Consider the following 13,961-nt stretch of genomic DNA (forward strand, 5'->3'; position numbering starts at 1 on the left):
CCCTTCAACCACGCCAGTCCCGCCGACGAATGTGACGCCTCGGCATGCTCAGGACTGATAAATATGGCGAGTTGGAGGGCTGTCTGATACTCGAACGGTTTCGATGCCAGATTCCATGACGAAGCGCTTTTACAGGCACTAGCCAATCCTTACTTGAAACATGATCGGCTTGCCCTTTTTTTGGATCTGCTCCTGCTGCGCTTCGCATATCAAGCGCTCACGAGCTCGAAATCACCCTCACCCGCAAGGTGTTTGAATGGGTTCAACAGGTCGCATACGGAGAATTCGATTCTGAAATGACCTGCGGTCGTCCTTCCGTCCCGATAGGCCTTGACAATCAACCACGGAGACCGATTCAAGCGTTGCAGATCAGTTCGCCAAATTTTTTAGATCTTTAGACTACGCGCTAGAACGTGGGGCGCCGTCACAGAATCGCTGTTCTCTCTCACACAAGCAATGTCAACCAATGACACTCTCCGCTCGACTTCAGGGTCGACACAGTGGGTCTTGAAATTACAAGCTATACTGCGGCTCATTGGACCACTCCGCTATCCACAATAAGGTTAACCCCTGTAGGTTCCTTCTCAGACGAGCCACCCCGGACCCCGATGTAGAACACGCGTTGGGCTTAGATTATTGCGTGACTTTCATGCCCTTATAAGTCAACTGTGGAATCCGTATGACTGACCACCGGCCTGAATCAATTCTGCAAGACGCATCGTCTGCCCTCACACTCGGTCGGTCGATACCATGTCTCCTACGAAGAACACAAGCCAGGCATTTGTGACAGCCTCGGCTTCATCGACTGCAACCTGTCTTCCTATTGACCCGGGCAAAAACGGCCACTTGCCACCCGAGGCGTGCGGTGTAATTCTTCTCTACAAACCGTCGCTGGCAGCCGCTGTCGTGTTCTTTGTCCTCTTTGCCCTGACGACATTAATCCACTTTGTTCAAGTCTGCATCCATAGGAAGGTTAGACCAAGCCCATTGCCTCATCGGGAAAAAGAGAAAAAAAAAGTAGAAAGAAAGAAATACTAATACTTGGTCAGCTATACGCTTTAGTGATTGTCATGGGCTCGGGCTGGGAATTCATAGCCATGGCATGCCGAGCAATGGAAACTCGTCACCAAGACAGTTCCAAGTTGTACATGTATTTCACGGTATTCTTTCTGGTAGCACCAATATGTGAGCATGCCCTTTCTTTTCCCTCGGATTGATGATGCCATGGAAATTTCGGATCCCTAATATTCTCGCTAGGGATCAACGCCTTTCTCTACATGACCTTAGGCCGTATGGTCCAATTCTTCGTACCTGAACAGAGACTGGTTCGAATTTCCGCACGACGCTTCGGGCTGATCTTTGTGTGTTTGGATATTTTCGCCTTCATCATCCAACTGATCGGGGTCGGTATTCTTGTCCAGACAGACGCCAAGATGGATACCGTCATGCTGGGGGTTCACATTTACATGGCAGGCATTGGAATACAGGAGAGCTTCATCGTGTGCTTCCTCGCCCTGACTATTCACCTTCACCGCAAACTGCTACACATGGAGAATACTGGACTGCAGCCGATGGACAAGCTGGCCCGAGGCCCCTTTAATTGGCGGTTCCTCTTTTACACTTTGTACTTTTCGCTCACCATGATCACGGTATGTATTTAAAGCTGCCCAAATCCCCCTTTTTTTGGCTTGACGATTCATCTTCTCGTGGTGCGTGGTCCCATGCTGATCTATGTCATTTTCTTCCAACAGATCCGGATTGCCTTTCGCCTGGCCGAGTACTCCAAGGGCGTCGGGGCTGACGAGCCCACCAACACCCACGAATGGTACCAATATGTTTTCGATGCTCTTCCCATGTTTCTGGCGGTTCTTATCCTCAACGTCCTCCACCCTGGTCGTATCCTTCAGGGACCAGACTCTGGGTTTCGGCACGCAAAGAAGATGGCCAAGATGGAGAAGAAAGAGCGAAGATTCCGGCAGCAGAACCCGACCTTTGGAAACTATGGAGTGTCTGATAGCATCCCGCTGGCACCGAGGCCTACAGCACAAGCAGCCGTCCATCATGAGCCCCCTCAGCCCGCTTATTATCAACCGCCTCGGTCCTATTTCTTGTAATAATGTGCTTTTGTCTTCTCGGCGATTATGAAAAGTCCCTAGCTTTGTCCATTTTTCTTTAATGGCGGCTTGATATTTAGCCCTTGAGGTTCTGTTTCTCCACGAGGCTGGCTGGTCCGGGCACCATTAGATATAACATCACAATTGATACCGACATAGACATGGGCATTCCCAAATATTCCATTGGAGGACACGCTCGTGCTCTAATGCGAGTGACTATATTTGAATAACATTATACACTACACTGCGAGCTCATAAAAATTGGCTTCAGCCACGCTTCACAAGTGTTGTGAAGAGAGTTTACACTCACGTTGTTCACATCCGACTCAGCCATCTCATCTTAACAAACTAATATCTGAGATAGGACCTATGATATCAAATAAATTAAGCCTATGTTTTTTTGTGCGTTGATTTGACGGCATATCCATATCATGGTTGCACTTAGACGATTCGAATGCCGGGCTGGCGCTTCCACTTACCGCATTTGTTAGTGGGTCATCCCCGCCAATCCAACACTTGTGAACTTGAAGATTGTCAATACCCCGAAATTGCAATCAAGCATTGATCAGCCATTCTCCTTCACAGTTTGAGTATCCTGTATCTCTTCTTACTCGTGGTTTTTTGAACTGCGAGGCGAATACTTTCACTTCAATTAGTGCAATGTCGAGGTTGGAGGACGTTAACGTTCACAGTGCTGAAGTCTTGCGCTGCGGATATACATTGTATGTTTCAAACACTCTTCATCCACTGCGCGATGATGCCCTTGATTCACCAGAAAAATTTAAGCACTGTGAAGCGACGGTGGCCGAAGACGAAGACAAAGAATCCAAGCCTGTGTGTATGCGCGGTGGCACGGGCCGGTTTATATGCCAACATCCCCGGCATCCACATCGACGAAAAGAGTAGTTGGAACCACTGCCCCACGTCCCAGTGGATGGCCCCATCGAGACCCTTCCTGGTCACAGCTGATGTACGACCACGCGACGCTGACCATGACCGATCAGCCGGGGATGAATGAGGCAGGTTGAACCCTCAGTCAAAGCGTGATGCAGGAAGAACCTTTGCCGATGAGTTACTTAACAGCAATGGTGCCCGCCATTGCGCCTTCTACTCTCATTCCAACATATCCAAGGCACGTTCGGACAGCATGGTCCCGTCAGTTCTTGCCGACCAGCACATTCAGGCGCCCGTCGTCGCGCCCAAGGCGCTGGACCGCTCAGTGCTGAAGGCCTCACATCCCAACCCGTCGCTCCAAGTGACGGCCGACCACAATCTCAAGTCTGTCGATGCACCTGTCTACGCGCCCGGCCATGGCGAGGTGCTGCTACACGTTAAGGCGACTGGCATATGCGGCTCCGACATTCATTTCTGGAAGACTGGTCGCATCGGATCGCTGGTATTTGAGGGAGATTGTATCATCGGCCACGAGGCATCCGGTGTTGTCCTGCAGTGTGGAGAGGGTGTTGGCAATCTGAGGCCTGGTATGTTCATGGCCACTCCAAACAAAAGAAGGGAACCATTGTGCAGAAGACTAATGCGTGCGAGCCAGGCGACCGAGTCGCCGTGGAGCCCGGTGTTCCCTGCGAGCACTGCTTCCTGTGCGACGAGGGTCGTTACAATCTATGCGAGGATGTCCAGTTCGCGGGCGTCTATCCTTATCACGGCACCGTCCAGCGGTACAAGGTGCACCCGGCCAAGTGGCTGCACAAGATCCCCGATAATGTGAGCTTTGCCGAGGGTGCCCTGCTTGAGCCTCTCTCCGTGGTGATGCACGGTATCAAGACGGCTGGGCTCAGCCTGGGTCGTGGCGTGGTGGTCTGCGGTGCTGGTCCCATCGGTTTGATCGCGCTGGCCGCGGCTCGAGCCTCGGGTGCCCATCCCATCGTCGTCACTGATCTCGAGCCTGCCCGTCTGGCCTTTGCGAAGGAGTTTGTGCCGTCGTGCATCACGTACCAGGTGGACAGGAACAAGGATGCGCAGGGCAATGCCCAAGCCATCCGGGCATTGTTCGGAGACAGCGAATATGTCGCACCGGAGACGATCCTGGAGTGCACCGGGGTCGAGAGCAGCGTATGCACCGCTGCGTACACTGCCCGCCGGGGCGGTACTGTGATGGTGATCGGTGTGGGCAAGGCCATCATGAACAATCTGCCCTTTATGCACATCTCTTTGGCAGAGGTAGGTCCATCCCCTTGTTTCCATTGTACGACACGGGTTCTCACTTGTACTTCCTCTCTTTAGATTGACTTGCGTTTCATCAACCGGTACCGCGACACCTGGCCACCGGCGATCCAGTGCTTGAGTGGCGGAATCCTGGACTTGAAGAAGTTGGTCTCACACGTCTTTCCCTTGGAGCGGGCACAGGACGCGCTGCATCTCTGCGCCGATACACGCAATGGGAGCATCAAGGTTCTGGTTGTGGACGAGCAGGAGGCCTCATTATAGACTAGCACAAACATCGTTATGAGGGGAGTTTTGATTAGAAATAGTAGACACGAAACATTTATGATTACATTTGACTGATCTTGTCCATTATTCTTCGGGGCTGTTCAGTAGGGTCGAGTCGAGTGGCAGTAGATGGCGCCGACGGGGACGGGGTCTTTACTCGAGTGGTCGCCAGGGCCCAATAGAGTGTTGCGGCCGGTGCAGCCAATGCCTCTAACAACCAGTGTGAGGAAATTGACGAAGACGTTCGGAAGAATCTCAACTTACGTGAAAACATGGCAGTGTTTGCGGATGGACACAGTGAATACCTCCCTGGGACTAATTAGCTCGCTGAAACAGCCGAGTCTAATCTACTAGTAGATAGTAGTACTCACTCCTCATCAATGTCTTCGTAGCAGTCGTCCAGAGGTGCTTGAATTCCCCGGCTGCCTCCTTCAGTCTCGATGCCGACCTAGTAATCGTGTCAGTCAAAGAAAGAGGTCACTTGGAGCGGATTCAAAACGAACCGTGGTGTGTTTGATCTCCTTGGTCGCGTAGGCCGAGACCAGCAGGAAGCTCAACAGAGAGAGTTGCTTGAGACCGTACATGATACTGATGTGTATGCTCGTGTGCGCGAAGTCAACAAAGGCGAGGACGACAAGTTGCGCGAATGAAGTACTCGTGCCTTTTGGCCTGTCCAGCAGGGCGTCCCTGCGACATCCCTTGCTAGGCGGTATTTGCTAGGTGGCCCTTCCACGCCCTACCAAGGGGGTCGGCATGTGCATAGTGTCAATACCCTGCTAGCACGATCTGCGTCGTGTTTCCGGGATGTGCATCTCGATTTGCAAGGGGCCAGATTAAAGATGGAACGTTGAGAGTGCACAGTATGTAAGTAGTAGTCGAGGGCCGCCTTCCCCGGTCTCCGCCTTCCCCACAACTTGATCTTCACCCGCCGCAAGGCCGCAATGCTTCGCGACGACCCCGACGCCCGCGTTTCCCAGGAGGCTCTCCCTGCACGCCCATGAATCCCGAATGGCCCTCCCAGCGGCATGCGCCCACCTATCCCCCCTCCGATTCCACGATTAACGAGCACCACTTTCATTCGCCACTGGGCGCCGCCAGCTGGTCCGACGGCTTCTCTCATGATCCAGGGTTTCTTGCCTCCCAGGAAGAGCTGCGATGCATGCTCTTTACGGTCGCCCAGTCTGCTGTGCCTACGAGAGCCCCAAGTCCGGTTGAACATGGCCAGGATGCGGATGAGTCGGGGCCCCAGAGAGAGCGCACGGTGATGCGACCGACTCTGTCGAATGGACGTCGGGTGGAATATCTGAAGAATTACGTCGGACAGGTTGCTCCATGGGTGAGTTCGAGACAGTGACATTGCTTACGGTATCGACCGACAATGACACACAAGACCCGCGGCTAATAGTTTGACTGTCTCCAGCTTGACATGTTTGATTCGCAGTGTACTTTTCGTGTCCAGATCCCGGCCCTCGCGCGTACCTTTCCGGCTCTGCTCAATGCAATTCTCGCCATTTCGGCCCGACAGATGGAAAGAAAAAAGGGAATTCAGGATTCGTTCGACAGCATCGAGTTATACCAAGAGGCAATTCGTTTGCTCAGCCCGCTATTGCAGAACCCCGACCCGAAGGTGGTTGCAGCTTGCGTTCTACTCTGTTGCTTGGAGATGATGTCGGCGCGTGCTCAGGACTGGCGCCGCCATCTGGAGGGATGTACAGCCTTATTCGATGCCTTTGGAATTAACGGCTTCAGTAGTGGGCTGCTACGGGCCATTTTTTGGTGCTACGTCCGAATGGGTACGGTTGGATCAGAGAGCCCCGCAAAGTAAGCTTGAAATATTGACGCTGACTATAATATAGATTTATGTGGTGCACTGATTTCCGATGGCACTCAAAGTACGCTTTTGCGACCCAGTAAGTGGCTGGCACCGGATTGTCATGAAGACGATGCGACCCAGCTCTTCCAGGCCGCGGAGTCGCCAGATATGCACGCAAATTATGCGGTTTACCTTTGTGCAAAGACATGCGAGCTTGTTTCTGATCGCACCCAATTCGTCGAACTGGGTGTCCAGAATGACTGCGCAGGCGAGGTCTTCAACCGGCGCTGGCTCCGACTATGGGAGGAACTGCAGCAATGGGTTCAAAATCGTCCTCCAGAGCTGCTGCCAGTCCAGATGACACAGACCAAACCATTTCCTCATATTCTCTTTTTGCACTGGGCGGCCATCTCCTCGAATCAGCTTTATCACACGGCCTGCATTCTGCTCTTGAACTGTATGCCCAAGGCCATCAAATTGCGCCCTGGGCCAACCGTTTCCCCTCTGTGGCATGCTCGCCGGATTTGCGGGATATCGCTTGCAAATCCCCACCAGGGATGTTTGAACAACGCTATCCAGCCCCTTTGGATCGCAGGCCGTTTATTCAGCCACGTCTCCGAACATGCTATTATTATCGATATCATCCGGAAAATAGAGGCCGAAACTGGATGGGGTGCCTGCTGGCGGATTCGCGATCTGGAGCTGGCGTGGGGATACCAAGTCTCACGGCGTGAGCGAATGATGGGACAGCATCAGTCTCCCACATCGGCCGCGGGGTGACCAAAGTTTTTGATTAGATCCTGTCTTGTTTGAAACTTTTCAACAACTAGGTTTCTATAAACCCCCATTCCTGCTGGAGATCATGTAGGAAATCTGTGGCATCCCATCCCGTGACTCCATGAATGCGCTCAAAGCCAAGCAGAATCTCCTGCTGCTGAGACTCGTGGGTCATGCGGCGGGCAGCTACCAAAAACGAAGCCAAGAGAACCGGGTCCCAGCACTCTCGTCGCTCGTTGTTAAGGGCAATGCTGCAGATTCGCTGCGAATGCCAAAGAGGCGACATGGTCGTCGAATGGAAGTCTGTGAGGCGTGCCGTACGTGGTCGGATATGCAATAAAACCAGCATGGCAGTATGATATAGCTGATTGCTGAATACCCCAGCTCCATTCGCGAAAAGAACGATCGGGAATCCCTGTCCCATCCCGGATGGGTGGTCCTCCATGTCAATTTCCATCATGGGCTGGAATCCCTGGGGTCGTTCTTGATACCATTGTTCTAGCTGCTCCACAAGTTCTAGCCAGGCATGGAGTGGAGGATGATGCGGGGATGGATCATCATTATGCATGAACTGCACGGCTCTTGCACAAAGCCACAGTGGACGATGTGCAAAGCAGAACACTTCTTCAAACGGATCAGTCCCCAGGTGTTCGTTAACCCCGTGAGGAAATGACCGTGGCAGGAGAACTTGGATATCGGTGTCAGTGGCCAAAGCAGCCGCTAGATCTGGAGCGAATATCCTGTCAATAACATCTTCCATGAATCTATTCTCTGATGGAACGTACCTAGTCGCACAAACAACCAGTAGATGGCCGAGCTGAGGTTTCGGCCGGTAATACTGTGCGGGTTCAATGCCTCCAATAACTCCTGATCACACATTCTTTGGGGTGACCAAGCTGCTCGAATACTTCTAATACAATTCTTAGAATCGTCTATAGCACGAATAAAAGCCAGTTTCGTAATGTCAAGTTGTGCTTCGGGGCTTGCAGGGGCTCCCGGGGTTTGATCTGTGATCATAATAGGTGCAAAAGGCCGGAGCAAATTCATGGATGTCTCTGAGAGAGCCAAGACCGAAAACCAGACCGGCTGGGACACCATAGCTAACTGCAGGCCTTGAATCCCAAAGAGCTGCCCGAGATCGCATATATCCAACTAGAAGCGTTCATTAGATTCGCACTTATATCAAGCGGTTGTGGATTCGGTGTCGTCGAAGGCTTACCCATGGCGCGACCTCGTAACGATAGTGGCGAAGAAGTTCCAAAGTTTGAGTTGGGGTAATTGCAAGAGTTGAGGGCGTTGTATCAGCTAGTTGACTGGGTAAAAACGTCGGGGTGAAGCCTATATATTTCGACGGCGTCATCTCCTGGCTCATAGTTACCAGTGGCCCTTTCGGCGGCGAGACTGCAGAGACCGGCAGGCTCAAGTTTGGAGCCATTATCTCATTTGTAGTGGTTCCTAAGGCCAACAAGCCAGCAACCGCGGACTCATCATTATCGCTGAACATTGTCGACGGGACTTGCGACTGCGATTGCGACCGCGATTGCGGGACAGCATTAGGTGGAGCCTTATTCTCCCCACCCAGCTCGTGATGTGATTGTTGAAGCTCTTCAATCTCCACCGGTGACAATGGTCTTTCTTTGGTCCGCTCCAGATCTTCACTGTCATCTTTCTGGGGCTCTTCTTTGACGAACTATCTTGTTGTCAGCTCCGGTCGAAGACCCCATTCCGTTTGGCAAATCTTACACGGATGGTTTCGTACACCGCAGACACACCACCAACTTCTGGCGCCTGCACTGTGTGTGCGTTCTTGGTCAGAAATGTCAGCTGCGGGCCGTACTGACACTGGAAATTCCGGTCAGTACAGTTCCGGCATCGCGGTTTGCCTTCATCGCCTGTCACGGGAGTTAGCTCCGTTGTCCCTCGCGGCCCTGTCTACACTCACACTTGCGGCGACGAATTCGACAGCGTATGCAACCCGTGCGACATCGCGTCAGCCGCCGGGTCGGTTTGGAAGCCTCGGCCATCACGGCGACTCGAGATGCGGAGAGATTCAAGTCGAACGAAACAGGAAAGTCTACGCACCTGCACGTGACGGTGCCAGGCGACAAGGCAGAAAGTGGAATCCAACCGCTTTGGGCGACCTAGCCGGACAGCTGATCACGTGTATGAGTGCCTCCAAGCGGTAGGTGGCCAGGTAAATGACCAGATAGGTGCCTAAACAAGGAAGCTGGCAGTAGTGTATCGATCCAGCTTTCCGATGAACAGTACCGTGGCATGTGATATTTCCTGTCGAAACTGACACCATACATTAGTGTGATTTATTAAGGTTCTAGTCCTATATTTCAGCGAGTCAAGGTGGGAGTGTAGTTGTAGAAGTCCCCCATGCCTATGCTAAACCTCACTAAAGCTCAAGATTTAAATTCATAATGATGAAATTGAGTCTTGCTAGCTCTGCATTGGGTAAACTGTCGTAGAGTGAGGTCGTGGATTTCAATAGTACAATATTTCCTAGTTTTTCTGCTGAACTTTTCTCCATTCCTCCACAATCCCTGCATAGGCTGATGGCTCATACACTCCCGTCAGCTCCCTCCAGAAACCACCACCCAGTCGATGCGGATTCAGCCCCAAATCACGCATTAATATATCGTTATACTGAATGGCATCTACTTGCATCTCACTTCCCGTGACCCTCCCGAGCACGACATCCTCGGAGATAGATTGGTCCATGGCTTCCCGAGAAACAGAACAAGACAAAGAGAATTAAATGAATGAGAAGCAGGACTCTCCAGTTTCTCGGTCAGGAAAGCAGCAATCCACAGGGCTTGAATTTCGGCGACAATTGCAATTGTTGACGTGAGGACCACGCCGAGAACAGCAAATGATCGATCACCCTCTGCCACCAGCTCGGGTGCCACCATTCGACGGAAAAGACGATATGGCAGTACTTCTGTCTTCGAGGTCGAAGATTGATCGTGACACCTACCAGGGACGCAGCCGGTGGCTTTCAGAATTTTTTGGATCTTTTTTTCTGATCTCAGATCCATCGCTTTCCAGTGTTGAATTCGTCGTTCAGGTTCCAAGTGATTCGGCGTGATCATTGTGCGCGGCTGGTCCTCTTTGCCATGCCCTGGATCTAGCAGATCTGGGAACCCAAGACGCATGCGCAGGTTTTCTGGTTCAAAATCGATAGGAACGACAGGTTTGTACCCTGTTGCATGTACAACAAGATCGATGTCTTCAAGACAGGTACCGTTCTCTAATGAGGCTGTCACCCTATCAACGAGGCTACTATCACCCGCAACATTTGCGTGTGAAATGCTATCAATTGTCGAACGATGTATGCTCACATGGGGAGATCGGATCGTTTCCCATAAATCAGCTTGGTTAGCAATTCCGATTGTGGAGTTGCATGAGATGATACTGCAAGTTTCCAGTCATTAGCCGTTGACTCTGAAACCGGGAGGTGAAGGCGAATATACCTGTGATCTGGCCGCAGTAACCGCATCTTTGGGTTGGCATCATACTGCGCAATTCCTTCCAAATTCTGATCGAGCGACTGCCAAAACTGTTGTAAAAACCGGCGACCAAGTGGATTCCCATGAAAAAATCTTGCCCTCCAAGAGCCTTCGAGGTGAAAGTCCCAGAACCATCTTCCCGTTGATTTTCGCAGAACAGCACGCTTAGGCATCTCATATGAACATGGGTCCAGATAGTGTATGAACCGAGTGCTGGCGGCTTTGTCACTGGCGACTATCTCCCCATTCGGCAAAGTTGAAGTTGGCGGCGCCATCCATGATGGGCCCGCACCTCTGTTGCGAATGATCCAGTGGACATTGATGGGATCCTTGGCTGAAACTTTTAGGTGCAACTTCCGATCTTGTTGATGTAACTTGGCGAAGAAATGCACCAAATCGAATGAGGACTTTGCCCCACCATATATAACGACGGAGCGCAGGCGAGGGTTTTTCAATTTGGGGTTCGCTGTTTCTCGTTCCAGTATCTCGACGTCCGGCAGGGACTGATATCCTAGATTGTCGTGTGCCCAGTCTCCAATGTGTTTTGCATGGATCACTGGGCCTGACTTTCCAACCTCGGGGGAAACTGCCAGCTGTGGAAGATTCGGAACCGAAGTTAGCCCGGTGGCTAGTATTAGTTTGTCGCAAAATATAGTGATATCCCGATGGGCACCGGACATGATACGAATGTTGAGTTGCCATATCTTGTTGTCCAGGCGCCTGATAGTGTCGACCTGAATGCGGGTTAGCAAGAAATTGATGCCTGGTTGACATTTGCACTTACTTGCCATCCTAGACGGATGTGCTTTTTCAGATCCCATTTGTCGGCCCAGACGTGAAGGTACCGGTTAATCTTCCATCCTGCAATAAAATGCGCCCCCATGTGATCCTGCTCCGGGGGAACTACCTCGGCGAGTGGAAGATCACTGTACTCATAAAGCCCGTAGGTGTTCTGGCTCACAAGATTTGGGTATAGTCGCTCCTCCCCCCAGGTGCCCCCGATATCCGATGCAGAGTCCACCACCAGTAAAGAACACGAAGGATCGGGATTCGTCTGTTGTGCTGGATTGGAAATCAAAAAACCAGTTGGGATTTCGCTCATGATTTCGGCATCGTCGTCCGGTATTCTACTTTGGTCGTACACACCTCTCACCTGCAAATATGTTTTCGCGGCAACGAGGCCGTACAGCCCGGGGACTATAGTTAGTGGTGAACCATTCAATTTGCCTCAACATTGAGCACTTGCCTGCACCCACAATTAACACCCGCTCCATAATTTTGACGAGCTCCTCAAAATGCAGGGACGTATTCGGAGGAAACAAAAGATTCCGGTATATTTACGTTGATTCGATTTGCGTTGCGAGTGAATTGTTGACAGGGGCGAACAACAATGCCTGCGGCTTGATATTGTTCTGGTGGGGCCGCCGCAGCATCAACCAATGGGATCTTCCACATCTTTCCTTTCATAATTGCGTGCTCTTACTCGTTGGCGCGGGACCGTTTTATTTGATTTAATTTGATTTTGTCGAGTTTAGGGAAAGAAAAAAAGAGAGAAGACGGGCCTAAACATATCGCCAGGATGCGTGCAGCTTGCCCGCAACTTGCGACTTGCAATCTCGATGCCGGTTGCATCGCTGAAGTATATCCCGCGTGACTACTTGCGCCCTTTCAATGATATCCATCTCCTTTGCCACCCCTCCCACGAGCCTTCCTCCCTCCACCAAGATTCTTCCGTCCACCATGGTCATCTCAACATCACGACCGGTACATCCATGAACAATCGTGGTGACGGGACTCACTCCACTTCCGATAATGCTGCTGCTCCACGGTGCAGCTCCCAGACCACCTCGCCCATAAGGATCGATAAGCACTAGGTCGGCTTTCTTTCCAATCTCGAGACTGCCGATCTCGTCTCCCATTCCCAGGGCACGTGCTCCATTGATCGTGGCCATTTCGAGAGCGACTTCAGCGGGAATGAGGCTCGCATCGTGGTTGACTCCTTTATGTAAGATCCCAGCCAGATGCATTTCTTGGATCATGTCATAGTGATTGCAGCATGGCCCGCCGTCTGTTCCGAGGGCGACATTGACAGGAGACGAGTGAGAGAGCATGGCTGGGACCGGAGCTACGCCGGATGCCAGCTTGAGATTCGATGTTGGGTTGTGGGCCACCGACGTCTGCGTACTTGCGAGTAATGGAATGTCAATCTCGTTGTCTAGGTTGACCATATGTGCCAGGACCAGACGATGAGACTTGGCACTGTTCTCATTCGGCGTCCCTATGGGCTGTGGGCAGAAGTTGGCATCACGCACAAACTCCATTGCACTACAGCCGTACGCTTCTCGGTAGATGGTCCGATCTCTTGGAGCCTCGGCACAGTGCATCGTCATTGAGATACCCTTGGCCGAGCAGGTTGTGCCTAGCTCTTGGTAGTGGGATATTGAGGCCCCTCGAGGTGTACCGGCCGCAGCCCACACATGGACTCTGCCGTCGTGGCTCTCGTGGTGCTTCTTATGAGAATTTAGGAGCTCTGGTATGGACATTGCGAGCAGATCTTGATCTCGGGGGTCTGATATCGATAGCTGGCGATTTGTTTCTGTAAACTTGACCAGTTTCCCCTAGTTCGGGTCGCGGAATATTAGCAGCTGTTAATCAGAAAACATGGAGGCTTGAAACAACTGACCAGACAGCCTCGGATACCCATTTCTCCCACCGCGGCACATACACGATCAAATCCAGCACGATACGTCAGCATTGGGTCGAGGAAGCATGTCGTGCCCGTCTTGAGCATCTCCGCTGTAGTCAATCGCGCCGCGTGGTAGCCATCGTCCTCTGCAAAGACAGCCTCCAACGGCCAAATCGCATCACATAGCCAGTTATGCAATGGTAGATCCTCCGCCAGTCCGCGTAGGAGCGACTGGACTAGATGAGCATGGGTGTTGATCAGTCCGGGGATGATGATCTTGCCTCGGCAGTCAATCTGGCGAGCCCCGACTGCAAGATCCCCCTTATATGGACCGCTTCCAATGTCTGTGACTCTGTCCCCGTCGACGCGAATGTATCCATCTCGCAGGATCTCGTTATGTTTGTTGACGGTGATAATTGTGGCGCAGTGGAGGAGCGTGCACCTCGAGGGGACCGCTTCTGTGGCTGTCATGTTAAGAATACAAATCTATCTGGACGGAGTATCTGGCAGGTGTGTAGTGGACGCGGAATGTCCAGCAAGTGGAGTGAATTTGTATCTCGGATGCAATTGACGACCCGCGCCCGCCTTTCGATGCTCGGCCGAGCACT

General features: G+C 51.9%; 7 protein-coding genes across 7 annotated transcripts; 3 read left to right on the forward strand and 4 right to left on the reverse strand.

Annotated features, from left to right (window-relative positions):
- Positions 1 to 750: 750 nt before the first annotated feature.
- On the forward strand, positions 751 to 2,114 carry N7532_009639 (RTA1 domain-containing protein; the record flags this gene model as incomplete). The annotated part of the gene is made up of 4 exons (XM_056622130.1): positions 751 to 972; positions 1,050 to 1,185; positions 1,258 to 1,649; positions 1,752 to 2,114. 4 exons carry the CDS (start codon positions 751 to 753, stop codon positions 2,112 to 2,114), a joined length of 1,113 nt encoding a protein of 370 aa, XP_056472936.1.
- A 1,147-nt stretch (positions 2,115 to 3,261) lies between these two features.
- N7532_009640 (NAD(P)-dependent alcohol dehydrogenase) lies at positions 3,262 to 4,559 on the forward strand (the record flags this gene model as incomplete). Its single annotated transcript, XM_056622131.1, has 3 exons — positions 3,262 to 3,595; positions 3,664 to 4,292; positions 4,356 to 4,559. The coding sequence occupies 3 exons, from the start codon at positions 3,262 to 3,264 to the stop codon at positions 4,557 to 4,559; spliced, it is 1,167 nt and encodes a 388-aa protein (XP_056472937.1).
- A 104-nt stretch (positions 4,560 to 4,663) lies between these two features.
- N7532_009641 (uncharacterized protein) lies at positions 4,664 to 5,146 on the reverse strand (the record flags this gene model as incomplete). Its single annotated transcript, XM_056622132.1, has 4 exons — positions 4,664 to 4,772; positions 4,827 to 4,871; positions 4,934 to 5,010; positions 5,066 to 5,146. 4 exons carry the CDS (start codon positions 5,144 to 5,146, stop codon positions 4,664 to 4,666), a joined length of 312 nt encoding a protein of 103 aa, XP_056472938.1.
- Positions 5,147 to 5,559: 413 nt separating this feature from the next.
- On the forward strand, positions 5,560 to 7,155 carry N7532_009642 (uncharacterized protein; the record flags this gene model as incomplete). The annotated part of the gene is made up of 3 exons (XM_056622133.1): positions 5,560 to 5,898; positions 5,983 to 6,355; positions 6,419 to 7,155. 3 exons carry the CDS (start codon positions 5,560 to 5,562, stop codon positions 7,153 to 7,155), a joined length of 1,449 nt encoding a protein of 482 aa, XP_056472939.1.
- Positions 7,156 to 7,201: 46 nt separating this feature from the next.
- N7532_009643 (uncharacterized protein) lies at positions 7,202 to 8,199 on the reverse strand (the record flags this gene model as incomplete). Its single annotated transcript, XM_056622134.1, has 2 exons — positions 7,202 to 7,878; positions 7,938 to 8,199. The coding sequence occupies 2 exons, from the start codon at positions 8,197 to 8,199 to the stop codon at positions 7,202 to 7,204; spliced, it is 939 nt and encodes a 312-aa protein (XP_056472940.1).
- Positions 8,200 to 9,660: 1,461 nt separating this feature from the next.
- N7532_009644 (uncharacterized protein) lies at positions 9,661 to 11,941 on the reverse strand (the record flags this gene model as incomplete). Its single annotated transcript, XM_056622135.1, has 5 exons — positions 9,661 to 9,881; positions 9,935 to 10,572; positions 10,632 to 11,401; positions 11,452 to 11,864; positions 11,920 to 11,941. 5 exons carry the CDS (start codon positions 11,939 to 11,941, stop codon positions 9,661 to 9,663), a joined length of 2,064 nt encoding a protein of 687 aa, XP_056472941.1.
- Positions 11,942 to 12,229: 288 nt separating this feature from the next.
- On the reverse strand, positions 12,230 to 13,824 carry N7532_009645 (amidohydrolase; the record flags this gene model as incomplete). The annotated part of the gene is made up of 2 exons (XM_056622136.1): positions 12,230 to 13,285; positions 13,351 to 13,824. 2 exons carry the CDS (start codon positions 13,822 to 13,824, stop codon positions 12,230 to 12,232), a joined length of 1,530 nt encoding a protein of 509 aa, XP_056472942.1.
- Between the last annotated feature and the right edge of the window lie 137 nt (positions 13,825 to 13,961).

This window comes from Penicillium argentinense (genome assembly GCF_028826775.1).
Source record: "Penicillium argentinense strain IBT 30761 chromosome Unknown utg000009l_segment0_segment0, whole genome shotgun sequence".
In the NCBI taxonomy this organism is placed as follows: domain Eukaryota; kingdom Fungi; phylum Ascomycota; class Eurotiomycetes; order Eurotiales; family Aspergillaceae; genus Penicillium; species Penicillium argentinense.